The 27,784-nt window shown below is 46.4% G+C and overlaps 1 protein-coding gene across 2 annotated transcripts in view; it reads right to left on the bottom strand.

The window, feature by feature from the left end:
* The window catches only part of LRRFIP1 (LRR binding FLII interacting protein 1), a 77,731-nt gene that overhangs the window by 14,523 nt on the left and 35,424 nt on the right, over positions 1-27,784 (bottom strand). Inside the window, exons 2-10 of one of the 2 annotated variants that reach the window (XM_088523679.1) lie at positions 22,979-23,065; positions 18,278-18,295; positions 15,130-15,177; positions 14,532-14,576; positions 13,986-14,036; positions 13,081-13,113; positions 9,330-9,386; positions 7,573-7,653; positions 4,430-4,507 (exon numbers count right to left, since the gene is read on the bottom strand). In XM_088523679.1, the coding sequence (XP_088379805.1) occupies positions 4,430-4,507; positions 7,573-7,653; positions 9,330-9,386; positions 13,081-13,113; positions 13,986-14,036; positions 14,532-14,576; positions 15,130-15,177; positions 18,278-18,295; positions 22,979-23,065 (498 nt within the window). The remainder of the gene's footprint in view (positions 1-4,429; positions 4,508-7,572; positions 7,654-9,329; positions 9,387-13,080; positions 13,114-13,985; positions 14,037-14,531; positions 14,577-15,129; positions 15,178-18,277; positions 18,296-22,978; positions 23,066-27,784) is intronic. The other variant, XM_088523680.1, reaches the window with a different exon arrangement.

Below are 27,784 nucleotides of genomic sequence, written 5' to 3'. Positions count from 1 at the left end.
CTTCGTGCACTCAGAATAACGTCCCCATGAAAAGGAAGGGCCTGGCTGTGACGCACCAAGCTGAGATCCTTCCTGGGCTGGAGGCAGCACAGCACATATTGCCCACCCCGAAGAATAGCTCTTGCCATAGACAGTACTGAACCAGGAATAGTTTCTGCGAGCACTGGCATTAAAGTGCCCTGCAGCCAACATCGAGCAGCTGATACAAATATAAGATTATTGGCCTGATCTGCTGGGCTGGGGCACACAGCACCTCCAAGGATCCCCAAGTGGTTTTCCAATCACGAGAGCCACCTGAACACTGGCAATTAGCATTAAGCATTTAAAGCAGCAGCAGCAGCAAACACTGTTGAACTGTCAGGGCTTGAGTGGATTTGTCAGGAGGATCCTCACTGCTTAGACAAACTTAGCAGCAACCAAAATGCAAATCCTCCCTCCTAGTGCCCTACAGCTAATCCCAGCCCTATCAGTGGCTTGGCTCATACCCGAGCATAAGGGAAATCTCTTGGGTGCAAAGGGGAGACGGCAAAGCTGCAGCGCGCGGCTCAGCGTGACCATGGAAATTGCTGCTGCCTGCGTTTTCTTCCTTGGGAGAGCAGGAGAAGCTGATGACAGTGCAAAACACTACCTGCAGCTCCGCTTTGCATCGTCGCACCAAGGACATCATGCTGGTGTTTGCAGTCCCACGTTTCCTGTGCCTGCTGCTGCCAACGCTCTCAGCAGCCCAGAAACATGGGCCCTCTCCTGGGATTGTGTCTTCCTTTGCTCAGAAACTCCCCAGATCAATACTTCTATGTTGTGAATCTGCTCCAAATGCTGCACTTCCCTGCTAGCTGATTTCGTTCACTTCGAACAAATCCAAGTATTCATAAAACAATAAAGCAAATCTCAGCCAGAATACACCAATAGCTTGGGCACAACGTTTGCCTGCATTTTGACAGAAGAGCTTGACATTTGCTCTCAAGCATCTTTAGATCCACATTTTATATCAAGTGCAATGCTTAAATGTTAAGTATTATCTGCGATAACTACAGAGGTAACAGACAGGGAAAAAATATGACTACTCCCAGCATCCAAACCAATCAGTAAATCTGATGCTGCTATAGTTAAGCTTTTAAACTACTAAGATAAGCAAGTATTTACACCTTCTGTTAGGCAGAATGGCCCTCCAGGTTCAGCATCTAGTTTCTCCTGCTACTTCATCAGCCTTGGCAGCAATTCAGTGCTGTGTTGCTGCATCAGTGTCATTGTATGTAAGAAAAAATGTACACAATTACTGCCTTAACACTGTATGATTTTTATTACAGTCCATGGATTTTGTAAGCTGTCAGACCCTGAAGTGACCTGAGCTTGCTGGAAATTCGGCTTTTCCATGCAAGCTGTCCCCTTTTCTTCACCCTCCACCAGGCATTTCAAAAATAAACTTGCATTTACGTGTACAAATAGCAAAAGACATACAAAGCAGAATCAAGAAAGCATGTCCCTTGGCCTATTAAGGGCGAAAACAACTCACTTTAGAGTTAGCAATATTCAAACAGCTTAAGCATGCACAGACCCCAGCAATCACTCTTGTCCGTGTTAGCGGGGCTGCCCCAAGAGGTTTCTCTCCTTCCTTTAGGAAACCCAGGCAGACGACGCTTCCGGACGGCGCGAGTGGAAGCGCTAAACCGCAGAGCCAACCGAGGAGGCACCGCTCCGTTTCAACATCCTCCTGCCACGAGGGAGCACGCAACTGGAAACGTCACCAAAACACCATGAATTCTCTATCAGGAAAAGCCAAGGGGAGCGATTCCTTCCTGCGAGCTGCATGAGAAGGCAGGGTTTAATGCCGGGGGAAAAACATAGAGAAAAAACAATCTGGAGATGCCGGATTCCCCCAGCAGAGTCATAAGGAATTTTGCGGCGATGCCTGGAGCTGGGCAGAGCGGGGTCGAGTCCCTGTAGCGCCGCCTTTTAGACCTACTGCTGCATCACCTCTCGCCTCTCCTCGAGGCCACAAAAGCAACAGACGCGCTTTGTGCCTTGCAATATACCACTGATTAAAAAATAATAAACAAAACATTGCCTACTATCTCCTTGCAGCCTGGATGCAGTCTCTCTGCTGACCCAGCAAACCACCTGCACCCGCTCACAACCCAACAGCCCAAAATGCAAGGGGAGAATTAAAAGATGAAACATTCCCTATAGCTCCCAGGAGGGGCAAGCTGCATTTCGGTAGGGCACTAAGCAACTTGCCCCAATGACTTTGCTTAGGAAAACACATAACAGAAGCTGGTTGCAGTAAAGATACCTGGCTCTCAAAGAGCTTGCTTGGATTTCATAGAATCATAGAATGCTTAAGGTTGGAAGGGACCTCTAGAGATCATCTAGTCCAACCCCCCTGCACATGCAGGGTCACCTAGAGCATGTGGCACAGAACTGCATCCAAGCGGGTTTTGAAGATCTCCAGAGAAGGAGACTCCACAACCTCTCTGGGCAGCCTGTTCCAGTGCTCTGTCACCCTCACTGTCAAAAAATTTTTCCTTAAGTTCCTGTGGAACTTTTGGTGCTTCAGTTTGTGGCCATTACCTCTAGTTCTGTCAGTGCCCACCACTGAAAACAGACCAGCACCATCCTCCTCACTCCCTCCCTTGAGGTACTTATAGACACTGATTAGATCCCTTCTCAGCCTTCTCTTCTCCAGGCTGAACAGGCCCAGCTCCCTCAGCCTCTCCTCGTAGGGCAGATGTTCCAGGCCCCTGATCATCCTTGTGGCCCTGTGCTGGACTCTCTCCAGCAGCTCCACATCCCTCTTGTACTGTGGAGCCCAGAACTGGACACAATACTCCAGATGCGGCCTCACCAGGGCTGAGTAGAGGGGCAGGATCACCTCCCTCGACCTGCTGGAGACGCTCTTCTTAATGCAGCCCAGGATTCCATTGGCCTTCTTGGCCACGAGGGCACACTGCTGCCTCATGGTCAACTTGTCGTCCACCATGACACCCAGGTCCTTCTCTGCAGAGCTGCTCTCCAGAAGGTCAGTCCCCAGCCTGTACTGGTGTCTGGGGTTATTCCTCCCCAGGTGCAGGACCTTGCACTTGGCCTTGTTGAATTGCATGAGGTTTTTCACCGCCCAGTTGTCCAGTCTGTCCAGGTCCCTCTGGATGGCAGCGCAGCCCTCTGGGGTATCGGCTACTCCTCCCAGTTTGGTATCATCAGCAAACTTGCTGAGGGAGCACTCTGTGCCTTCATCCACGTCATTGATGAACAAATTGAACAGGACTGGATCAAGGACTGACCCCTGGGGGACCCCGCTAGCTACAGGCCTCCAACTAGACTCTGCACCGCTGATCACCACTCTCTGAGCTCTGCCATCCAGCCAGTTCCTAATCCACCTCACTGTGCACTCATCTATCCCACACTTCCGGAGCTTGCCCAGGAGGATGTTGTGAGGGACGGTGTCAAAAGCCTTAGATTTCCTGCTTATTCTCTGTGGTTTATGCTGTGGGAGTAACTGCCACACAGTTTAAGCCCAGAATTGCTAATAACAGGCACACGCTGCAAGAACTCGTAGGGACTAATGAGAAACACTGACTTATTTCCAGCCCGCGAGCTGCCACGCAGCATCTGATGAAACTCCGGAAGAGTCACTTAAAAAGCAGACGCACCCTGTCCTACAGGGACACCGACACGTGAGGGCAGGTGTAAGGGAAGCCACTGCTGTGGACTAAGTGTATTTATTGCAAGGAGCACTCCAAAAATGCACGTTGCAGCTCACCCTGTTGCACGCTGCAGTGGCTTCTTGAACATCCACACAGTTGTTTTAATTGCTCCTTAAGGCAACATTTGTAGCTTTTCAGCTCCAGCTCCTTAGCTAGCAGCCAAGGCAATGGGATGTTATGACTGGAGAAGCATTTTACATGCGCTCGTTTACAGTACTGTTCTCCTCATTGCTTCCTAGTCATTCCACACTGCCTGGTTATCTGCAATCCAACAAACCCCATGGAATACAAGTCCTTTGCAATACAAACTACGGCCAGTTTTGGAAACTTGCAGCAACACCACAACAAACTGCTTCTGAAGGCAGAGAAACCAAACTTATTGATAACCACAATAAGATCCAGAGTTTTCTGGTATTAACCACCACAGCAGATGCAGCACTAGTATCAACACCACCAGTGTTTTTCCACAACACCCCTCCAACATGCCTTGAGCCTGTCATTTCTGCAGAAATGACAAAGTGACTTGCTTTACGTTCATGTGGCAATGCTTTTTTTATTCCTGGTTTTGTAATTTCTCATCTAGCTCCCCCCTTCTTTAAGCATTGCCCTGCAAGCCCAACTAAGACCAGAGCCATCTGCCTCCCCAGGGACAGGAGCCTTGCACACAAAAAGACATTGAAGAACAGGAATGAAACAGCTCAAGGAAAAAAGAAAGTAGAGGAGCTCACCACTGGACTGGCTCGGGCAGAGCTGGCTCTCGAAGACGCCCGGGATCCTGAACCAAGGTAGCAGCTGTACTCCGAAGGCTGCCGCAGATTCCCGAGAGCAGCGAGCAGAGAGAAGAGAACAGGATTAGAAAGGGAAGGGGAAGCAGCAGAGGAATCGCAGCATCGCGCTGGGAGTTAGTCGCAAAAACAGTTACATGCAACCGGAAAAAGGAAGAACAGTTACAGTGAGAGAACAGGTATCTGAAGCATTAATCTGAAAATGGAGACAAGCAGTAATTCCAGGGGACAGACCAAGCAAAGGTGGGATTCCATCCCTAGGACAGCACCTGCTGCCCTCATCTCCTGCCAAAGTAAGAATTAGTCCTTAAAAGCAAATATCCAGTGGTGATGCAGCAGGCACAGGGTTGACTTGTTGCTGGCAGAGAATGTGTCTTTATAACCTTTGGAAATAAGCAGTAGGGAACGGAAACGAAAAGCTTTCAGCATCTGTGAAACACAACTAAAACGTTTCTTGCACACACATTTTGGAACTACTCCTGTTTTCCCACAGCTTTCAGAAGGGCAGCTTTACTCTCACTGTTGCATGAAGTGTGCTGTATAGGTAAATACCTAAGCACAGATGTGGAAGGAAAGTTTTTTCAATACATTCAGCACACACATGGGTTAACAGTCACCTGACATTTACTGCGACATGATTTCTTCCTGTTACCGCCACTGCAAGGAAGTTGCAAACGCAACCTTTGCGCAGAGGTTATTTTGACTGTCACGCTTATTTTGCTCTTTGCTGGTACAAAAGAAAGGAGGCCACCACCTTTCTGGTTTAATGATTTTAGGAGCTATTCCCTACCTATTTGTCAAGATGTATATTTTGGAAAACTGTGACCAAGCCATCCACGGCCCTTGGGAGTTTCTTTTAGGGGCACTTACAACTGTTTTGGAATTATTAATGTGTTGAAATAAAAAAAAAAAAAAAAAAAACCTTGCTTTTGAGATATCTTTTTTTTTTTTTGAAGGCCTGTACAAATATAGCCATTATACTCACAGTACATAACAGCACTAAAGGGGAACCAAAGCACTCTCAAGCCATGTCTTTATATGTCTTACATCAAGTGACATTGGCTTTGTGCATCTGAACAACTGCTCATCGTTTCCCAAATGAAAGCAAGGCAAGTTTGGGAAACTCGACGTAATCTGCAGCAGGGGATCAGTAGCAATAAGCAGCACAAATAATAAATCAATTAAATTGCAAGAGGATGGCAGGGCCTCCTCCAGAGGAGCACGGGAGCAGGAGCTTTGCAAACTTTCATTAAAGCTTCTTCCTCCAAGCTCGGAGGATTACAGCTTTTAAGGTTAAATTGGCAACCATGCTCTGCCTGGAGGGTTTTCTTCTGTTGTTCTCCAGGTTTTGGTATTCGGCTTTTTTAAATAACCAGAGAAGAGTTCAGCAAGAGAACAAGCAGGACTTCCAGAGAGCTCAGGTAAAAAATCAAAAGGTTTTGGTCCATCTTTCCACGCAGATACACACACACACGCATTAAGAATTTATATTCATTATAGCCCCAAGGCCATCGTTCCTGATCGGTGACAAACTCAAAGCAATTCTCTCCCCATAGAACACAGAGCCAAGAGACAGGACAAGGGGGAAGGCAGAGGATGCCTCACAGCCCGGGCGCTCGAGGCGCTACCCCGCCGGCTCCTCGTGCGTGGCCGCCCGCGGTGGAGGAGCAGGCTCAGAGTGTGCAGGTGGAGGCCTGTGTCATGAGCTGCCGTGCCAAGGGAGGACACGGACGCACGCGGGGACGCGCCTGGGACAAGCGCGAGCAGCGTGCAAGCCTCCAACACGCACCAAGGGCGGGGAGCTGGAATGCTCGGGGAAGCTCGTGCAAAACCCAGGTTAATCCCTCCTCTCCGCTGCTCTCGCCGGTTCTGCACGGCACCCTGAGCAAGGCACCTGTCCCCGGCAGCATCACAGCCTCACGGGGGTAAAGGGTTCAGCAAAACGTGAGCATCACACAGGCATGCAGAGGGGTCGGACAGTGAGGGGACACCAGAGCAAGACGCGGGAACCAGGCGTGAGACACAGGGACCGAAAGCAGCGTCGGGGCTTGTGGCTGGGGCCTTGGGAGGACGAACCCTGTAACTTCTGGCAGGTAGAGCATCGCTGTACAGCAAGGAGGGCTGAGGAAGACAAGCACAAAACCTTCTTGTTTGAGGGCAAAAAAAAAGAAAGGAAATACAACAAAAGGTGCCTAGGGCAGAGGTAACCATCTTGGTAAGGACTCACGGGGATCGTTAAGCTAGAAGAGGAGGAAATGCAGTACAGATAATATTAGTCATCTGTGCCCTAAAAGCAGCAGATCTCAGCTTGGCAGACCAAGAGTAGAAAGCAGACACATGCGTGTTTCCTACAGGAAGGGAGGACCCCACGGTACCCAGAAGCAAAACAACACCATTTAATTTTAGGTTGTTAATGGTGTTATTGTGTCAAGCAGGCAGCCAGCAGGGCTGCTTCTCCTCACTTCAGCCGTGGCCGAAAAAATCGCTATGGGGCTATGCAAGCCAAAGACACCATGGTTTTAAGGTGTTTTTAGTGCACCACACAGCTGTAGGAATGCATTTTAGTAGGTACAAACACCAAATCATTCAGGACGGAGTTAGGACACCGTAAACCAAGCAGCCCCGTGGGCCCGGGAGCCCTCGGGAAGCTGCTGCCGTCCTTCTGGCAGGAGCTGCTCACTCGCGATACCGTGTGGGGTGGCCTCAACCTCGCTGGAGCGACGAGGTGAGCAGAGACCTCGCAAGGAGGGTCTTGAGACCAAACCAAGAGCTTTGGTTAATGGGCATTTTGCACGTTTTCCCAGAGCAACTTGGGAACAGCAAATAAAGTAACTGTAGGAAAGGGAGGAGCAGCAAAGGGAAACTACTTGTGCCCTTTTTGAAGCAGCTTTCCATGGCTCACTCCAACCATTATCAACAAGGTGGGACTTTCCTTTCATTTTTTCCCCTCTCAAGTTCAGCTAGAGAGCTACAGAGACTCTCAACAACTGGTCCAAATTATTTATTCCCAAAACACAGCAGGTTGGTTTATCCCAACGGAGGCAGAGCAAGCAGTCCAGGCCAGGCAAAACCAGAGGGCAACAGACCCAGTTTCCATTGTGGGAAGAAGGCTGGGACATGGAAGAATATCCACTGTTGTGAGGACCGAGATCAGAGTAGTACGAAGCCTACGAAGGAAAGAAACCTTGAGAACTTGGCTTTGTAACATAAAGAAGTTTCTTAATTCATTTAAATGGAAAACAAAATGTTAAATAGGTGCTTACAGTGAGATCCAAAAGAGGTAAAGTAACTGCAATAGGGAAACTAGCTTAAAGATATGTGTGAAAAATTGTGTGACATTTCTATTTGTAAAGTTGCATCTTTTTAAACAAGGGAAAGGACTTTCCTTTATACCTACAGCATCCTATGCACCAGATACCCATTTGATTTCTTTTCCAATGAAAGGGCCTCAAGTCCCCAAGGGCTCTCCTCCCTCTTACTGTTACGACCCAACGAGAAACTAAGCTACGATGACACTTCTTGTACAGGACTTAGAAGACAACAGACCAGGTTTAAAAGGTGCCTATTTGGTTTGTGCACCGAAGTTTCACCCTAACTCTAGTTATGTGAAGCCATTTAAGCCTCCCCGTTGAACCAGCCTGGTGCTGCACCATACGACAAGGTTTCTTACTGCAGCTTGTTACCCAACTCTGTATTCCTAACTGGATCCGTAGACTGATTTTACATCTGTCCTGTCCCTTCAACACCTAGTTCCTAGCCAACATTTACCAATGACTACCAGAAACCAGACCCAAATTCCATTAATAATAATAATAAAACCCATAAAATATCAGGTCTCACTTCTGCAAGCACCCGTTCAGCTACTCGCTGATGAAGGAACCGCACTGAAGCCTATCGTATGGTTAACATGTAGTGCTCAAACACTTACCCAAAGGCAATCCTAGAATAGCTATTTTTTCCTCCTAAACTGAGAGCTTTAGTCTGCACATCATTAAGTTTCTTTAGGTGTCCTGGTAGCATAAGGATCAACAAGCTCCAAGTTTTTTGTCTGCCTTTGTGAAGGTAAAGGCAAGAGGAGAGAAAGGAAGACACTTTTCCTGAAAGGAAATGCATTTAAATAAACTGCACAAAAGGGCAGTATTTAAGGAACAGAGGCAGCTCCTGCAGATGCTGAAGATCCCTTGTGCTGGAAGGGAAGGGCTCATTGCGACCCACACACACTGCACTCAGTAAAGAAGCTCTTTTGAGAAGTATTTCTAGAAATGAAGTAAATCAACGGTACTAAAGCACAGTGTGATGGTAGCGCTTTCACAGGCTGTTCAGCTCTGTGGGAATTTCCAGCAGCTCTAGGATACGATTTATAAAGGAAAATATATATAATTATGCAAACTTGAAAGAGGCAAAGGGGAAAATTCAAGCGCAAAAACACCCTCTACACGTGTAGATCTGAAGACATGGACTAATTATGTGCGAGGACATGGGCTACTTGAATAAATGTTGCACAGCCCAGCAAACCACAGCCGTGTTGCCAGGAACACATGGAAATCCCCCAAGCTGGCTTCCATCCAGGGATTTCTCACCACAATTTAGCAATTCTGACAGCAAGGTTAAGGGATTCTGCCTTGCGAGTTTTACTTGTGTCAAATTCACAGGCTCCTTTTCCCACTCGGGGCCTTTTTCTTTTGAACAGATTATTGCTGCACCTCTGTGTACAACAAGCTGCAAAGCCTGTGACGTGCAGGACAGGAAAAACCTGCTTTACCACACAAAAGAATTTGCTAATTAGCTTTAAAGGCATTAGAGAGCGCAATAATTCTTACATGAATATAAATCATCTACTAACCCTGCTAGATTTTCTACTCTGGGATGATCCATACACGTCTTCCTCATAACCATTGGTCTGTTATGGAAGGAGAAAGAAAAAAGAAAAGGAGATAAAATAAAAACTGAAACAAACCTGAAAGAGAACTGTAATAAGCGTCATCACACATGAAGAGCAAGGACAGAGGTGGCACTTTTCAGAGACACCCAGCAACAAAGGTGCAGAATTAGATCCTACTTTCAAACAGCCTACAGGAAAACCTCAAGAATATGAATATTGTGGGGTCTATTTCTATCCATAAACCAGCCAAAAATGTCAAGGATACTCTTGCTTGCAAAGAACTCAATTCATTTCTGTATTTTGCTTTTTCCCCCCCCCCTTAAGAAATTCAGTATTCAACATATAATACTGTATGAAACTTCTTTTATTTAGTTTTCTTCAATTAAATCTGTAACAGTGACCATCTGCCACATCTAGGTGTTTTGTGTTGCAATCCAAATATTAATAAGAGATTTTTAACCTGCTGAGCTGTCTCCTATCATATTGAATAACAACACAAATAAGTGTCCTCCGGAAGAGCAAAGAGGACACTTAGAGTTCACAATTCATATGTAGGGGAGGCCCCAGAGCAGCAGAGTCTTGGATAAAAAAAAAAAAAAAAAAAAAAAAACACTACCACGTAGCCTGCTTTTAGTCTGGAAATAAAACATTTGAAGATGAGATGATAGATGCCAAAATCACCTATACTGACAGCAATAAAGGCTCAGATTTCTCAATCAGTTCACTGTATTAGCATTGCTACATGATGAGGCTTGCTCTAATGCAAAGAACAAGGAAGACCTCCCATGATTTTGGGAGTGGAAATTTAAAAGTAAATTTAAAATTAAAATCTAAATGTTAAGGCATTCCTGAAATGAACACAGCAGTTCCCTGTAAGCCAATTACTACATGTTTGCCTCTCTGCAACACCATTGCATATCTAAGGGCAACCTCAAGCCTCTTTCTGAACTATTCCCAAGCAGAATTCCTTATTTTTGTAGCAGCCTATTTAATTATTCCCCTTTCGACGCACTTGTCCTCATTAGTTTTTACTGTTACTCAGTTTTGGCAAACCACCTCTTATCACCATCCATGTTTTTACTCTAACCTTGCGTGAAGCCTCCCCTCCCCACATAGTCAGAGAGCCAGCAACAACAAGTCCTGCAGATCAGGGTTCTCCTTTCAAAGCAGATGAAGCTGTCTTAGGTGGGAAGAGACCAGACGACAGCCACTGCAGCTGTATCTTATTCTAACAGAGTTATTTTTCAACTAATTATGCATTAGCATACAAGGACCTGACCTTGGCCAAGGCTTCACGTGTCTTGTGGAAACACAAGAAAGGCTTCGTAGTCGTGTTAAAGTCGCATCTCATGATTTTCTTCTGTGCAATTAAAGAATTACCTTGCATAGCTAGGGCTACTAGATTGAATTTTCCACAAATGGAGAGTAACTGTTTCTCCCTGCATCTCTGAGGCACTTCTGAACACTGTTGTTTAATTCACCCTAGCATCCTCTAGACTTCAAGCTCCATATTCCAGAGCACTCCTCTTGGGACCGTTACCATGTCCTGGGAGTGCCCCAGCTCACGCTCGCCAAGGCGAGCGCTCCCGACGTGGCCTTCTGACAGCTCCAAGTTCTGCAGGGTGTATTTGATCTCGCTGACCTTTGCTGTGTGCTATGTTAAAATGTTAATCAGCCGATCACAATCTTTATGAAAATGGCAGCAAACAAGACTGCATACTCCAGAGGCTGAAATATTCAGATTTTACTTGTTGTCCCTTCACAGTGTTATAACTGACCCTAGTCTTTTCTGTTTTCCTCTCTTCCTTTACCTTTCATTCAGGTTTGGCTTTCCCATGTGCTAAGTGCCCAACTTATACAGGTACTAATTAAGCACTCATCCACAACTACCTCTAGACTTCCTGATCAATATTGATGAGCACTATTACCGTAAGCACCTTTGGAGACGCAGTAAATCTTTAGCATTTCATCATCTCAACGTACAGCACCTCCTTGCATGAAAACTCTGCCATCTGTAACATGCCACATGTTGCTCTGAACAGTTAATTCCCCATCCCAACCTGAAAGAGATCCCAAGATCCCAGTTCCCAATGGGATGCTACCAATGTTGAGATGAAGACATTTAACTAAAACCTTTGATTTTTTGGCCCTATTTAAAGCTTCGGCACTCTTTGGGAGAAGTAGCATGCTTAAAAAAAAATATTACTACTACATATTACTTATTCTCCTGAAGCACTACTAAATTATTAGCTACTCAAACGTTGTTTTAAATCATTGCTTACCCACTACTTTGATGCATGTAAAACAGTACTGCTCCCTACATGAAAAGGGGCAGCCTCTACTGTATCAATTGCACTATTTCTTACTTATTTCGGTCATGTTAAAACCCAAGCTAGGTTTTGAGTTCAAGATGCTCTTTACATACAACACTGGGATTTGTGAGCACTTGGATTATACCACATTTTGTGAACCAAGGGATACTCTATTTTTACACACCCAACAAGTCCAGAGAGTTGCACCGTATCCTTGACATCAGGCTGGCTGGCTCTTAGAGCCAATACCCTTGCAAATATTCTCCAGCTCCCTCACAGCAGTTTTGCTCGTAAAAAAAGCTCTCTGGTGCCAACAGTCAAGATACATACTGCTCTGGAGTAGCTCTTCCTTTTGGTCCTCTCATTCTCTAATCCAGCCTGCAGTGAGATTAAGAGCGCAGGATGAAAAAAGATCGACGAATTCACGTGCTCCCAGATAAAGGCAAGCATGCAGATCAACATGCAAAAATATCAGTGCTGTATTTCTGCAGCTGTGCAGGAGATGGCTCAGTAAGCACACATCAAAACAAAAAAATCAAATTAAATCAAACTCAAATGATCAGTTATTAAAGAATATTTCTAAAAGCAATGATAGGACTGTTAAATTTAGTAGCCGCAGTTAACATTATTCATGCTTGCTGGGTTAAGTCAATTATTAGAGCTACCAGCTGTCTATACTTACCACATCAATACATCCATGCAAAACCCAAATGTGTGTGAACTATTTCTGTATATAGGTCACTCACAAATAGATTCATTGCATCTCAAAATTGAAATAGAGCAGGGAATGGAGAAGAGGGTGAGAAAACTACTCTCTGCAAAACTCTCCATAGCTTGCTTTTCAACATGCTGAGGAGGAGACAAAAGCCATCTCAATGCAGTAAAACCAATAGTCTTTCAGTAGCTTCATAAAAGCAGCGCAACCGTATTGCGCTTGACCAATGACCTCGGTCCCCACACGGTGCTGTCACGGGACAGCACTGTTCACAGCTGGAGACACAAAGCGTCTTTTTTAGGCAGCATGTTTGTCCTGTTCCCTTGGCTACATCTATTCAAAGTGAGTTTGGGAGGGCGTTATTCCTTCTCAGATTCATGCTGAAACACAGACCAGGTAGACATACCTGGTCAAAGGACAGGCAGACTGCTAGAGACAGGGAAAACACAAGTAGCTCTACTCTGCCCTGGGATAACTACTGAATTGGATCTAGCTTAGGTGCTTCTCATGTGAGCTGGATGCCCGTGTCAGAGCAGCATGCGAGAAGCAGGGTCTTGACACCACAGAATACCATCAGCAGCCTTTGAGACCATCCTTAGCTTAGGTCAGTTAGGATGAGTGTTAGTTTCTGCTTCACAGTTAGCTTTTTTTTAAACACCCACTGCAACTCTCAGGCTATTCTCACCACTGGGTAGGCGCTGGTGTATTCCAGGTGAGACTGTCAAGGCACAAGAGGAAAGAAAAATCAGAATATAAAAAAGAACATTGAAAGAAATGATAGGAAGCAGTGGGGGAAGGCACAGAAAAATAAAATAATTTTGATAACGCTGGATATCTTGCACAAAGCCAGAAGTCAGAAAATTCAGCTAGCACAGAGACCAAGGGGCACAAACTACCCCCAGTGAGTAAAATCCAACAGCATTTCCTAGATGAGACAGCAGCCCGCTCACATAGGACAGCACAGGCGCTTGCAGTAAGAGAGACTGAAGAGCTGGTCATCTCATGCTCAGGATGAGGTTTTGGAGTTTCCTTTCTCATGATGAAGAATCAAACAAGGGGAATTTCCAAAACATGAGGGGCAGGATGGTTTTGATAGCTTCTCAACAAGCCGCAACAAAGCTACTGGAGATACTTGCATCTGTAAGGATTCACTGCAGCTGAGGGCAGCCCTGCAAGAGGCACAAACACCTTCACGCCAACATGACACCAGCTCACGAGGCTGCTGCTACCTTTGGAGGGCTTAAACCAAACAGCCAGCATGGTCTAATCAACATCTCAGGTGGTTTTCTAGCCCATGCTGATGGTTACACTGCCAGAACTACTCACAGACATCTTTCCCTCCAAAATACTTCCACAAAATCTCCATAGAAGACAGAAATCAAAGAAAAAGATAGCATTATGAATGATGCAGGCCTTGCTTGCTTTAGAAAAGCATGACTGATCATCCAGATTCACCTTTCCCTTCAAAAGGAAAGGCAAGAACGTGGAGGGAAGATTCTGTCAGAGCACTAAGGATGCTGAATACCCAGTGTGGTGGCATAGGAGGATAGTGACTTCACTGCACACGCATGCACTGCACGATTTACCAACCCTCAGGCTTCCACGGCTACCCACGGACATGCGCTCATCTTCATCCGAAGCCTAGCAGGAGGAAGTGTAAAGACAAGAACACAGTGAAAAGAACAAAAATAACAAGGAGAAGTAAAAGCAGGTGGCTCTGGTGAGACAGAGAGAAAAATCATAGGGAAAATGCTGTAAAAATGCATGAAATTATAATTAGAAAGTAAACGAAATCATACAGTGTCAAGCATGTTACTACAGGATGAATTACAAGCTTGCTCAGGTCTTCCCTGCTCTATGTGTTTGGCTCACAGTCTGAATAAGTTAACTTTAAAAGCTCATTTAAAAGCAGGTCATTTCCCACCTCTTTAATCACAGACATTTGCAAGAGTTCTCCAGCCCATTTCATATGGCTGGGGAGAATGCCGAAAGGGCACAAAACGGGGTTTTTCTTTTTAAAATCACTATCTTTTGGGGGCTGCTTTTTCTTGCAAAAAGCAAGTGCCCTTATGCACTTCTTTGCTTTCTTAACGTGAAGTGTCGAGCTGTAAGGAACAAGGAAAGGTAAATACTAACCGAGGCATTTCTCCGGGCTCTACGGGAATAACGCTCACTGTCTTCCTACCAAGGCAGCAGAGAAAAGAAAGAATGAGGCATTGAAAGGACAGATACAGCAGCACAGCACTTTGAGAGACACAGGGAAGTGGCTAGGAGTCAGGTAGGTTTAAACCAAATAACGCAAAGTAACACTAGGTCAAACTGGGAAATAAATAAATAAAAATATTTCCTTCATTTGTGACCCCCAACTTTGCCCCCTCCCTTCTAGCCTTGCCATGCAGTGACTTCGTCTGTACCTCAAAAAATGACTGCACAGCCTAGTGCCTCTCTGTGCCTCTGGGAATCAGCACAACTGCAGTGCTTTTGCAATCAAGCTTTCCAACCTACAGTCCTTCCAAATACATCTGAAAAAAATAATCTATCTGAAATGATTTGGCAGGACAACTGCCACTGCAGGGCATGATCCAGAGGGGGGCAGTGGGGCCACCTCCTCCAGGGCAGAGGCACCTGCGCTCAGCCAAGAGCCGCTGCACCGCGCTGCGCTGATGCTTATTGAAACTCTAACCCAAGACGCTCCCCGGGTAAATGCCGCGTAGCTGTGTTGACCAAGGCCTACCATCCATTGCTCGATGTCGCCCCACTTAGTATCCAGACCATAATATTTCTACAGACAGAAAAGGGGAAAAACAAACAGAGTTTAGATGAGAAAGGTGGCCACCACGCGCTGAGACATGCGGTTAGGGCAGCATCACACACACGGGTTAGACAGTGCGCCAAGGAAAGGCCACGGGAGCCCTTCTGATTCCGACACGGCGCCTGCCCCGGAAAACGTCCCTGCACAGGGAAAGGAGCAGCCACCCGCGAGGAGGGCGGGCTGCTGAAGAGCTGCTTGTTTCCCAGCACTGCAAAAAACAGAAACAAACCACTAGCGCTCCGGGGAAAGGAGCCAAGAGCGTAACGAGCCTCAAATTCCTGACCCATTTCAGTCAAGATTTATTATAATGGATCTGAACGCACATTTGCGGGATGGGAAACGCTGTCACATCACGTTTACCATACAGATTTACCATGCTGGAAAGACAAGTTGAATAAAATACAACTAATCTGTGTGCATTCTTATTCAGTGTTTTTGCAGCTCTTCAAAGCTCCTTTTCACAGCACAAGATTTTATTTTTGCTTTGACTTCGATCATCTTGACAATGGTTCGGTATCGCCCGTGGGGACGGCACAGGAACCTTGAGGATGTGCTCCCCATAGCAGGCTACATTGGAAAACTCACCCCATTTTGGTATCAAATGTGCCACGGTTTCCCAGAGGATGGTCTCTTCCAACTTGTTTCTCTTATCATGTTTCCCATGCCCAAGATTTGCAACTTCCCACTGAACTTGTGTCTCCACCAGACAGCAAACTGCAGAGATTGGCAAATTGCACGGGATTTTTCTTCCTCCCCAAGCACACATTAGGAGACTCGACTCAAAGATTGAATTTATAATAACTGTGACATGCTTGTGTGAGGGGAGGAAAGTAGTTGGACTAAAAGATAGCAACCAGCAAAAGGAAACCTGGCTAAGGAAAGGAGAATGTATTTTAGAACAATTTTGAGTTTTGTACTTTGGAGTTCATGTTAATGCAGAAAACATAAGTCTGTACTTGCCTGCTTTCTCCAAAGCAGGAGGAGACAGGAATATCAGCAGTCACAACGTGAGACAGTGATCGAATCTTGGAATCTTGTTCTGAATTATACTCCAAATTCAATGCTCATTCAATGGTATTAACGCAATCTGTCTTACTTTGGCCTTTAAAAGCCCCCACTCACTAATTATTAATGAACTTGAATCTAAGCACTTTGTTTGATCTTGTACCAGGTTATTCCCACTTCAGGCTTCTTCCTCATTAAACCACATGATGATTTGCATCTTAAGATCATTTTCATTCTAAAGGCTCTGACGTGAAGAAAGCCTACCCTCAAGTCAAGCGTGCACACAGTTGCTCAGATAGGACATCAGGGACAGCCCAGGTTGCACAAATTCCTTTAGATGCTGTCAGCTGTGAGAAGACTTTGTGAAAGGGAGGAACCTCACAGCAGTCCAACTCATTAAGAAAGACACTAGAAACAAGGGGTTTAGCCTAAAACGGGAAATTAATTCAGTGGGTGCACTTCTCTAGAAAAAGCAAGAGACAACAGTCCAGCAAGATAATTAACCACATCCCTTCCTGAGCATGGAAGAGCTTCCTTCGCTCTTCCCCACAAAGCATTTCCATACAGGCTCCAATGCATCTAATACCCCACAGGGTGCTCAGCCAAAATGCACTTGGGTGCCTTTTTTCCCTTCAGCCTGAAGGCAGCGAGCACTACTTGGCCAAGCACGAAAGGCTTCCTCGCAAACGCTCAGAGGAGCTACCTCCTGGCCAATGGGTGCTGCACACCAGCGCCCCGCAAACTGAAATCCCCTGTTATTATGTACAACATATATATTGTACAACATATGTGCTGGCCACGGCCCTTCACCCTTATGACCAGGGTGTGGGGCTGGCCAGGCCTGCGCCCTGGCAGAACCCGGGGACGATGCTTCACTGCCAGCCAGCTCGGATGGAGCCTCATGGGAGGCTCCTCTTCCTGCAAGGTTTGTTTGCGCTCAGACGTGCACGTCCTCAAAGGTCACCTCCTCACAAGCTCAGCTCCACTTCCGAGCTTTTCCTTCACCATTTAAAATTAGATAGCTCCAAGCTTGATATTCCCAATTACTTATTTCTTTCTCTAAAGAACTACCTTTTCTCCTTCCCTAAAAGGCCTTTTACGACTGAATGCACAGGTCAAAAGAAGAAATTACACTTATCCATTCCTTTGGTCTTTATTTCAGATCTCTTTGCTCACCTCAAGTTCTCTTCCACCCTAAAAAGCTGTATTAAAATTAATGACATCAATACCATTGAGAGAGCACTCCGGATCCAATCTGTTTGCCAAAGGCCAGCAAAACTTCCAGACTTGCCAAAATCGCTGCAGGATGCTGTGGGGTTAACCCGTGTTCTTCTCATCCATGCCAGCCCCCAGGAGCAAACCACCACACTGCCTCCCACGGGGCTGCGCGGGTACCAGAAGATTCAATTACAACAGTTCCCATAAAGGAGATCGATAACGAGCCTGTTGATCCGTGGGAAGACGTTAATTTGATTCACTCAGTACGCAGGCCACCAAATTAATGATGTTGGGATTGAATACCAGAGCAGATGATTTCAGTAGATTTCCCCATATAGAAACGCACTTAAGAGGAGCATTTCCAAGCGGCAGGCACGGATTGCCAGGGCAAGCTGGTGATACATGCGGTTAGAGCTGCTCAAGTGCCAGGACAGAACAGACAGGCTTGGGGTTTAGGGCACAGGTATCATTCAGCAAGCAATAAAAACGTCAGGGAAAAAAATAAAATATTTGTGAGGTGGAAAACAGTAGGCTTAAAGAAATAAATGCTTCTTCTTTCCCTGCAAAAAATCTGTTCAAATCTATTCTCTTTGCTGGACGTTCACATGCTGGAAGGACAGAAAAGCTAAACATCACAGGAAAATCCTTTTCAGCAAACTTCTGCCGTCACACAGCAAGGGACCCAGTTACAGCTTTAACAGCATCTTTGTTAGCATCTAGAACCAGGAGACTGCTGTGCATCTTCTGTTCTTAAGAGGTTTTTCCAAAATGCTGTCAGGCCTGGCAAGGTGAGGGGAAAAAAAAAAAAAAAAACACATGCAAACAAGAAAGCGAGACCAAGCCCTACCTTCTGGACTTGATAGATCTACGGGAAGAAGAAGGAAAAGGAGGGAAACAAGGAAACAAGAGCGAGCATGAACAAATACACAGCAGTGCAGCATTATACAACCTAGTACAAAGGAAGAGTCATTTATGCACAATGTACAGCGACACATGAATGCAAGGAAAAAAAGTCACATCAAAACCCTGAGAAAACCCTGACCCTGAGAAGTCAGGTAAAATGAAAGCAGTGCTTATGTTCCAGGCCACTGTGGTTACCTAAAAAGCAGCATTTCTGTTCAGGTGCTTGACACCGAGCTCTGCGCAGCCTTCACCGCCGAGACCTGACACCAGGCAGGAGAAAACCCTGCCGCGAGCTAGGAGCTCTTGCCTCTCCTCCCAGCATGTGCTTAAAAATCATACATGTTCACCTGGGAATAGCATTAATCACAGTTCAGTTTTGCTGAAGGGGAGAACTGTCCTTGACTGCTCAGCTTTGTAAATCCACACACAAACAGAAAACCTGTTTTCCAAGCTGCTGTTTCCTTGTGCCTCTCCTAGTGCTTCTAAAACAAGACCCCCTCCTGGTTTAAGAGCACCTGGGTAGTCACAGATTCAAAAAGGGAGTCACAGCTTCATTCATCACACTTTGTTGCCAAACTCCTACCTTTGCATCTGAGGGAAACAAACAAACAGAAAAAAATACACCAAGGAAAAAAAAAAACAGAAAAAAGAACACTGCTCTCAACCCCCTCTTACCTCCCAGGGAAGCCCTGACAATGGGCAAATACCAGCCCCAACCCTGGGGAAGGGCAGGTTGCTCCAGCTGCAACCCTAGGCTGGCGGCCAGCCCTTGGGTTCAGGGACATTCAGACCTACCGCTTTCCGCTGCTCTTCTGGGACCTGCCAGGTCCGATCTGGGAAACGAGGTGGCTCCTGCTGCCCGCTGCCTCTATGACCTGCTCAGGTTGCCCGAACTGTGATGGGCAACTGCATAGCCCAACCTAACATCTTGACTGCTAGACGCACCACCTCGCTTATCTTGTGCCAAGAAAATGGGCTAAGCCCAGTGAGATGACAACAGAAGGCAGAATTTGAAGGTCTGCTGAATACAGCTATGCCTTCAACACTGCCCCACTCAATTTTCCTATGTGTCTTCACAACAGGCATATATGAAAGACCTAGGCTGAGCTTCCCACACTGCTAGATTTCTTCCCTGTCTGTGCCTCCACCAGGCCTAAGAGCCTGGGAGGCCCTGCCCTCCCACCCTGCTTTCCCCTGCAGATGCCAACCCCAAAGAACAGACCTGGAGAAAACCCACTTCAGAAAATACTAGTGACATGTCTTACCCTCCTTGGGGTTTGTATTTGAAGTAAGTATGTGCAAAGCAGCGTGCTAGTACAGGATGAATTTAGCAGACAGCAAAGGCAAGGTCTTTGCATTATGCCCTTAAACCCGAGTTGAAGTGCGGACACTTGCCTCTAACTAAGAGTACAGTTTCATCTGCCGGGTGACCTGGCCTGCCAGAGTCTGTTCTTGGAGGTTAAAGAGGGGCAGGAGATAATTCTCTTTCCCTTTCAGGCTTAATATCTGCTTAAGCAGTGGTCTCCAAGTGAGCACCCTCAAGGAGACATTTGAATCCTTGCCAGCAGAAGAGGCACAAGGCACTCCCACACCAAAGCCTCCTTCTCACGGCGCTGGGTTTCTTTGCTTGGCATCAGTGAACGCGATGCACGTACCTTCCTTTCCCACCAACCTCAGCCCAGGCTCTGCTGCTCGCCCTCCTGTCCCCTGGAACCTCTGTGCACCTTCCTTCCTGCTACCTGGCATGAGACGAGACCAGTGGCAAGAAGACACCCCCAAGCCCACCTATTTCTGCTACAGAATTTGCCCGATGATGGTCAGCTGTAGCAGTACCCTGTGCCACACGGACGGCTGCCACTAGATTTCTTAGATAATCTCACATTTCAAAGCAAAGATGCATGTACTAAATCTCCCTGGTCGAGCAGGCCACTATCATTAGCGGTCAGCTTGCCTGCCATGAGCTCCGAATTGGACGTCCCTTTTGAAAGGGAAAAAGGTGCATAATAATGCGGTCAAAAATTAATTTAATTTGAAAACATTCACAGGAGAGAGTGCCAAAAAACCCTCAGCCATCCTGTGCTTTTTAACTGGAATGTCTTTCGTAGGGGCAAACAAAATTTTAGTTAGGTCACTCAAGTGACCTAGTTAGGTAGGTTTTAGTTAGGTAAACTCAAGATGCAAAATTTACCCAATTACTTTGAGATGACAAAAATGAAGCTCAGATTAAATTCCGCAGAACTAGAAGGGGGACAGGAGAGGAGCCAACTTCCAGTCACCAAATCCAGATCACTAAACCACACCACTCTGCTGCCAGCAAGAGCTATACTGCCCTGTCTATAGCTCTTAATGGTAACATCTGGAAACTTTTAACCCAGATCAACAGTATATATTCTCAAGTGATCCATGCTGCACGAGCAGCCTGTCAGAGCATGCACATTGCTCCAAGCAGGAACAAGTACACACACATGCAGTAAATGTATTTATTGCTTTTTAACTCCTGTTACTGGCTCTCAAAAAGCCTTCTGAAGTAGTGAGTGCTTTAAGTTCTGGCTATTTCACATGGCAGCTGTGGGAAACGTGCTATTTATTATCCCAAAAAGGTTATGAAGGAGAGTGAAAATGGCAGACAAGAAACTGTATGGACACCAGTGTCACAAAGAAGGAGCAGATGCCAAATCTCTCATCCTGACAGCTACTTAGAATGTTTTTTATTTGTTTTTTTCCTTATGTTTGGAAGATACTTGTGCCAATGAAAAGCTCATTGCAGTTGGCCCCACTACTCCACCTCACATCCAGAAGCTAGATTTAAGCTAGCTGAAAGGAGGACCAAGCTAGCAAAATATTCAGTAAATGCATTTTCAAATTATATACCTTGAGTGAATCACAAAACCAATTAGAATGAATTATTTGGGCAAGCTTGCACTGTATTTGGTATTTTAAAATGACATCTTGCACCATTCAGTTTCTGTTTCTATAAAAAGAATGTTCCCAAAACATTCTAAAAGAGATGTTCCCAAATTCTCAGATTCTCAGCTCTTCCATAATCGTCTGCAGGAACCGACATGCACGCAGGGGCTTTTCCAGGGCTCACCTTCACAGCTCAATTCCCATTTAGTAGGGCTTCTCTTTACATCTTTGAAATCAAGGAGTCATCAGCTGCATTAATGTTCTCTAAAATTAGATGATAACTAACCATAGCACCCATATTTAGCTTGCTGCCCAAATTCCTGTGGCATCCCTCTTGTTTGCCACAGGTCTTTTCGAGGCTGCTTGGCAAATCCCATTGCTCTGGCTGTAGGTGCAGTGAGAAGCTCGACAGCTCTGAAGCTTTTCAGCAGTCCAGGCATTTCGGCTGGGGCTTAGGCTACAAGAAGCACCGCCCAAGAAGGAGCTGCAGGATTACGAGCCACCCTCTTCCACAAGCAACGTACTTGCTGGAAGTGCTCCCATCGCCCCAACTTTTTGGGTGTCTGAAGGTGCCTCTAGCCCTGCCGTAGGCACAGTGCATTGAGGCATATCCGAGGGTGCCTTGGCTGGAGGAGATGCTCCGAGCACAGAGCTCAGCCTGGGCAAGCTGCTCAAGGGCTGCTCTTGCCCCCAGCCAAGCACTGCAGCCTGCTCCCGAGCTCCATTCACTCTTTTAAAAAAGAGAGACGGGATCTCTTTGCACTGAAAGCAGAGATGGGCATCTGTTTTTCCCTCATATTTCCCCCATCCTTCATTTCCATCATTCTTTCCCTCCCTTCCAAGTTTTTTTCCGGAAAGTAAATTATGATGCTACTAGCCTTGCTGCATCTACTCTGCTCATTCATTAAACACATATTTACCAATGCAGGTTTTAAATGTTTGTGGTCCTCATCACTGGCTCGGTCACCTCTGCCAACTCGTGCTTGCAGACACATTCACCCTTTCAGCTTCAGAAGCTTGAACCCAAATGATGATCTCAACTTCTTGGTGTGGAGGGAGAGACATTTAGTACAGCTCCTGCTCGTCAAACCCAACACAAGAATGTGCCTGTTTGGCCTTAAAGGTCATTAAACATCATTCCTCCCCTGGAAGCCTATAATCTCCTACTGGGCCTGTGTCACTGTGTAATTTTGCTGATAGTGTAAAACGACGAGTTTTTCCAAGATATGGGGGAGACTATTAGTGATTTAACTCCAATTCTTTGAAGAAGGCAGTTTTTCCAACTTTAATTTCTGCTATTACTTCTGCCAACAGCAGACCATCATTTTTAGAAACAGGGCTGACCATAGTGACAATAAAGCAAAAACAAATAAAGCAAGTAAAGACTGGCAGAGGTGCCATGACTCTTGCGTATTCATTACATTTCTCATGAAGTGCTAGCAACATCTTCCCCCCCAGTGCACGCACAAGTTACAAATCTCTAAGTTTAACATTAAACAACAATTACAAACACCAGTGTTCTTGTGAATAACTACACTGAGTTCACCAAGATAAAATTATTGCTGTAGTCCCTCTTTTCTCAGGCCATTTCTTATCATGCAATCAAACCGAGCAACACTAGCTCCACAGAGACTGTTAAGGTTTCAGCAAAACAAACATTAACCCCTTTTTTCCAAGATCTTGGATCACATTCAGGGAACAAGACGGTCAAACCACCTCCCCAAAGCCTTGAACGTACCTCTTTCTGCTGCCTCTCCAGTTCTTTCATGCGGATCTCCCGTGCCTCTGCCCGCGCCGCCCGCTTCGCCGCGAGCCTGGCTTCAGCCTGCAAAGGGGAACACAGCAATGAAACACAAGCCGGGCAACCCGGGGTGCAACACGCGCCCTACGCGGGGCACGAAACGGCGGGACGAGACTGGGCAAGACTGCCAACAGCTCTGGAGGAGTTAATTCCCTACTGCAAGCAGTGGCCCTGCCTTCCGTAATTTGTTGTGCTTCACAGGCAGGTAATACACCCCCACATAGGCACTACCCTCGTTGAGCAGGTGTGTTTAGGAGCGCTCTCTCTGTGCCTTTTTTTAATTACTATTTGCACGCATAGAGAGGAAACACTTGTATTGAGAAAGCAACTTTATTTATCAAGAGAGGCAGGTTTTACTGGCTTTTTTTTTTTTTTTCTCTTTTAAGCTTGACTTTTATCAATGGATTAATTTGACCTACAGCAAACACATTATACACCATTTTTCCTAGCAGCCAACATCGCACAGGTGCGAATCCAGCTGCTGTCCAGCCTACATGCAAGGAAGCTCCAAATGACCAGGAGAGTGGGGCCACAGAAAATGCACCAAAATGCTGTTATCCAAGCCCAAACCTCACCAGGGTGGGAACTTGCCAAGGACAGGCCTCTGGTGAGAGACCTTCCCCACTGCAACGTGGTTAGAAGTGCCGCAGCGTGCTTTAAATTACCATTTTTAATACTCTGCTTCTCATAATGCTGCAAAAACAAACTAGGAAATATTGTAAGGAAAACCAAGAATTGGTCCAGGCTCGGTACGGTGCTGAAAGGGAGCAGCTCACCTGGCACAATTAAGAATAGCTCAGCAGGGAGAAAACAGGATGGCTCTAACCAGCTGCTCTGGGATTACAGGGAGCTCCTCTGTTCCCAGAACCGTTTGTAGCAGGTGAGAGCCAATTTCACAGCCAAAGCTACAAGATTAAGGTCAAGTGTCCAGGGAATCAGGACAGGAGCTTGTTCCTCCTCTCTGTGTGCCTAAACACACACCCAAGAAGACAAGACATAAAACCACCTCCCTTGCAGCACCAAGCTTCTAATTTTCATGCCACAGGTGGCTCTGCATTTAGAAAACACTTGCAACAACAGTCTTCTGCGAAGGCAGGATGCTCACGATGGAAAAGGACGTAGCCAGGTACATGGGTTTTTATACAAAGTGTGCATTTCTTCTCATTTCACTTCTTGAATTTCAAGCTGTCTCTGCCTTGGAGAGACAACGCAAAACACACCTGCATCTTTGCACCCCTGAGAGACCCCGTTTGCCCCTGGAAACATTGGGCTTCCATAATCCCCAAGAGCTGTTATTTAGAGCCAAACAACAGTGAACATATCACCACAAACATCTTGAAGCGACTGTGGGTTAAAGAGCACCTGGAAGGGAGCTTGTCCAAGATTCCGCAGCCCGGCCGATGGGCAAATAGCGGCCAGGAACGCTGCCAAGCACTGCTATGATTTACCCACAATGTTTGAAGGCTTTTAAGGCACCCACTATATAAACGAGCTGTGAGATGTCCTTTCGAAAGGACTCTCTTACCCAGCACTCAAGAAATCACAGTATTTCAAGGAGCACTATATTGACTTTACGTTATGGGATTCTGTCCAGATGAAAATAAGTTTAAATACCTTGGAAAACACCACTGTAAATCCATCTTACAGGAGGTACTGTTGTAAATACAGGAGAGTTTCAAAGATAAGGACTATTCTGCACTACTCATAGGAGACCATGAGATGATCCGTATGATACAAAATACCAACAATTACCTTTTGACAGGAGGCATACTAATAAAAAAACCTACAGCGCTGCTGCCTGAGCTCAAATTGAAGCGGAAATTTGCTCCTAGGACTGCAGATCAAAGTACTTTTTGGGATGGAGAGTGAGGAAAGAGGAGATTCAGCTTTAAGCAATGCTTTTGACTGGTTGCAATTTAGAGAAGTGACCACTGAGACGCAAACTGCACAGCTTAAAAAGCAGCGTAAAATATAAAAAGGGACTGATCTGGGGAAGACAAATCAACATCAGTGCAAACTATTAGCTATATTTTTCCCATAAGGACAAAGGACTCTGAAGTCTCCATAAGCAAAATATGCTAAGCAATACGTAACTCTACAACTTCCCTCCTGCCAGAAAAGAGGGAGACAAGTGTTTTTTGGTATTAAAGTTACTGTAGATCTCTTCCTCATACCTCAGTAACTGAGCACTAGATGTCTGTATACAAATACTGTGCTTAACACATACATATTCATTACTCCTTTGGTTTTCCTTGTACTACAAGGGCCAAAGGATTTAGGTGCTTTCTAGCTGTGTCACAGAACCACGTATCATCCAGAGGCAACCTAGCATTGCAACAAAGCAATAGAGAGAAGTGTTTTGCAAATTCTTCCGGATCCCCCTTGAAAACAAAACTAACCAGTTCCCTAGATACCAACAGCCATAAATTAAATTTCTTATAAATTTTGTTACTAAATTTCAAATATCTATCAATACAGATGAGATGTATATGTTCTAGATCCTTTTAAATAGCCTAATACATTTTTGGAGTCCCAAATGCCACAACAAGCATATGTCACAGCAGCACCTTTGCAAGCAGTCAGCACAACATTATTCCAGCAAGAACATTGGTACTTTAAAATAACTCATTTTTAACGAACCCAAAGACTCACAAGATCATTCCAGCTGGAAAGGACCCTAGGATGTCTTCATTACACACACCGGCTGCAGGGGTGCTACGCAGAAGCTTGTACTATTACATTTTCAAGCGTTTGCAACAGAGAGGTTGGCTCCTCGCTGCTGGGCGGAGGCGAACGAGACTGCGGGTGGCTGCCAATACGCAAGGACAAGCCCTTGTAGAGGATACAATCAAGGCGATGAGCAACGGTCCATACCACACAGCAGTGCTGATCTCATTAAGATGATATTAAGCATGACCCAAATATCCTGAAGTGAAATTTACCCCGTCTCCTCAGGTGAGGGCTTATCAACACTTTCTTACTCAATGTACATCCTGCTCGGGCACTTCTGCTCCGCAGCAAGTGCAGAAACTTAAGAAATGGCACGCAGTCTCCATCAGAAATGAGGGATCAACAAACATCCCGGGTATCTCGGAAAGCCAGTGCCTGGAAAAGAGCGAGGTGAGAGCCAGGGCAGCACAAGACCAGGGTCCTACCTCAGCGCTGGCAAGCCCTGCGCAGCCGCGGCTCCACGGGAGCCATCAAGAAGGCACTACCGACATGAGGCGCGCTCTTCATGGCCCCCTTCCACGCTGCCTTGGCCAACGGCGTCGCTTGGAGCGAGCGCTGGTGACGACCCAGCAGCGGCTGGTGGAGGCAGCGACGCCGGGAGGGATGGCCCCGCACCTCGCTCTTGGCACGTGGGCCCTGTGGAAGCCGCAGCAGCCCCGTGCCCCAAGCCCGGGGCCCTTTCGGACGGCTCCTGCTTTTAGGCGAGCGCGTTGCATTCACCGAGTTGCCCTTCCTCAAGAGTGGGGGCAGGACTGAACCCGCCCAAGCCTTCCCAAACCACACTCCTGGGAAGGCTCTGGCTCCGTTTTCACATTAACGGCTCCATGCTATAAATACCTCCTTTCCTCGCTCAGGCTGCAAACGGCAGCTTGAGCCGCACACGTCTCCCTTTGCTGACTGAATCAAAACCGGCTCAGCCCGCGGCAACCTGGCCTTCGTCCAGCGCGAGCCAGATAAGCTCACCAAGGAGCAGCCTGGAGCCATCGTTAGTCAGATAAAAGCCTTTCTGGAGACCCCTGAGCAAGCAGAAGCGAGGGCTGCCTGTGCCCGCAGCCGCCGGTGCGGAACGGACCATGGAGGCGGAAATGGGGGTTTCGTGGCCACGCGCTGACGGCTGCGTCGGCAATAGCGCTCCCGAGGTGCCTCGCGGCCGTGACATCCGTGTGTAAGCGGGGCATCCACGGTGCTTTTCTGAGGGGTCACTGCTGAGTCAGAGCCCTGAGAAACCACCACCAATGGCAGGAAATTACCCTGCTTTGAGTGGCGAAAACCTGGCCCCAACGACTTACCACGCAGCTGCCCTCGCCTGCCTGCAACCCCGAAGCGGCGCCCTGTGGTGCAAGATGCATTCAGAGCAGCAAGCTGAGCGCACCAGCCAAATCTGTCTCCGTGAGAACTATCCTCACACCAATTGAAATTTGTTGCCAAGGTGCTTAAGATGCAGCCAGCAATTTGCTTTTGGCACAAGCCTAATTTTTCCACAGGCAACACTGTCCCCGGCCACATCCTTCCTGAAAAGGCTTTTTCCTGCCATGTTGTACGCCTGCATTCATTGCACTTCCTTAAGTTACACATTGTCGGACAGAAGAAATTTGATAGCGCTGGTTTTACTTGTTTAGCAATTTCAAACCTCTTTAGACAAGCAGCACCCGATTTGCAATATCCCCACAGACCAGAAGAGCAACACACCCTCCCACTAAAGCTGCTAACACATCTCAAGGCTCTTCACCTCCTTTCCACCCAAGAATGGACAACTCAGAGTAGGGGGCTCCAGGAGACCCACAGGAGCTGTCCTGCATGGTGACACAAGACTGTCCATAGGTGATTTTTGCATTTGGAGGTCAAACCAATATATAATCTATATCTATCTATCTATATATATATATATATACACACACCCACATCAGCCAACACTTTCTGCATCTGAGGCACAGGAGGAAAACAAGCACCTGGGAGATAGCAAGCTGTTTCATCTCAGCCACAGATTTTATTTTTTAGAAAAAAAAACATGTT

The sequence above is a fragment of the Tinamus guttatus genome, unplaced genomic scaffold (genome assembly GCF_059628265.1).
Source record: "Tinamus guttatus ecotype Peru unplaced genomic scaffold, ASM5962826v1 Tinamus_guttatus_pri_ptg000197l, whole genome shotgun sequence".
NCBI classification, from domain to species: Eukaryota; Metazoa; Chordata; class Aves; order Tinamiformes; family Tinamidae; genus Tinamus; species Tinamus guttatus.
The sequence above is the reverse complement of the archived record's forward strand: the minus strand, read 5'-3'. Positions and strand labels throughout refer to the sequence as shown.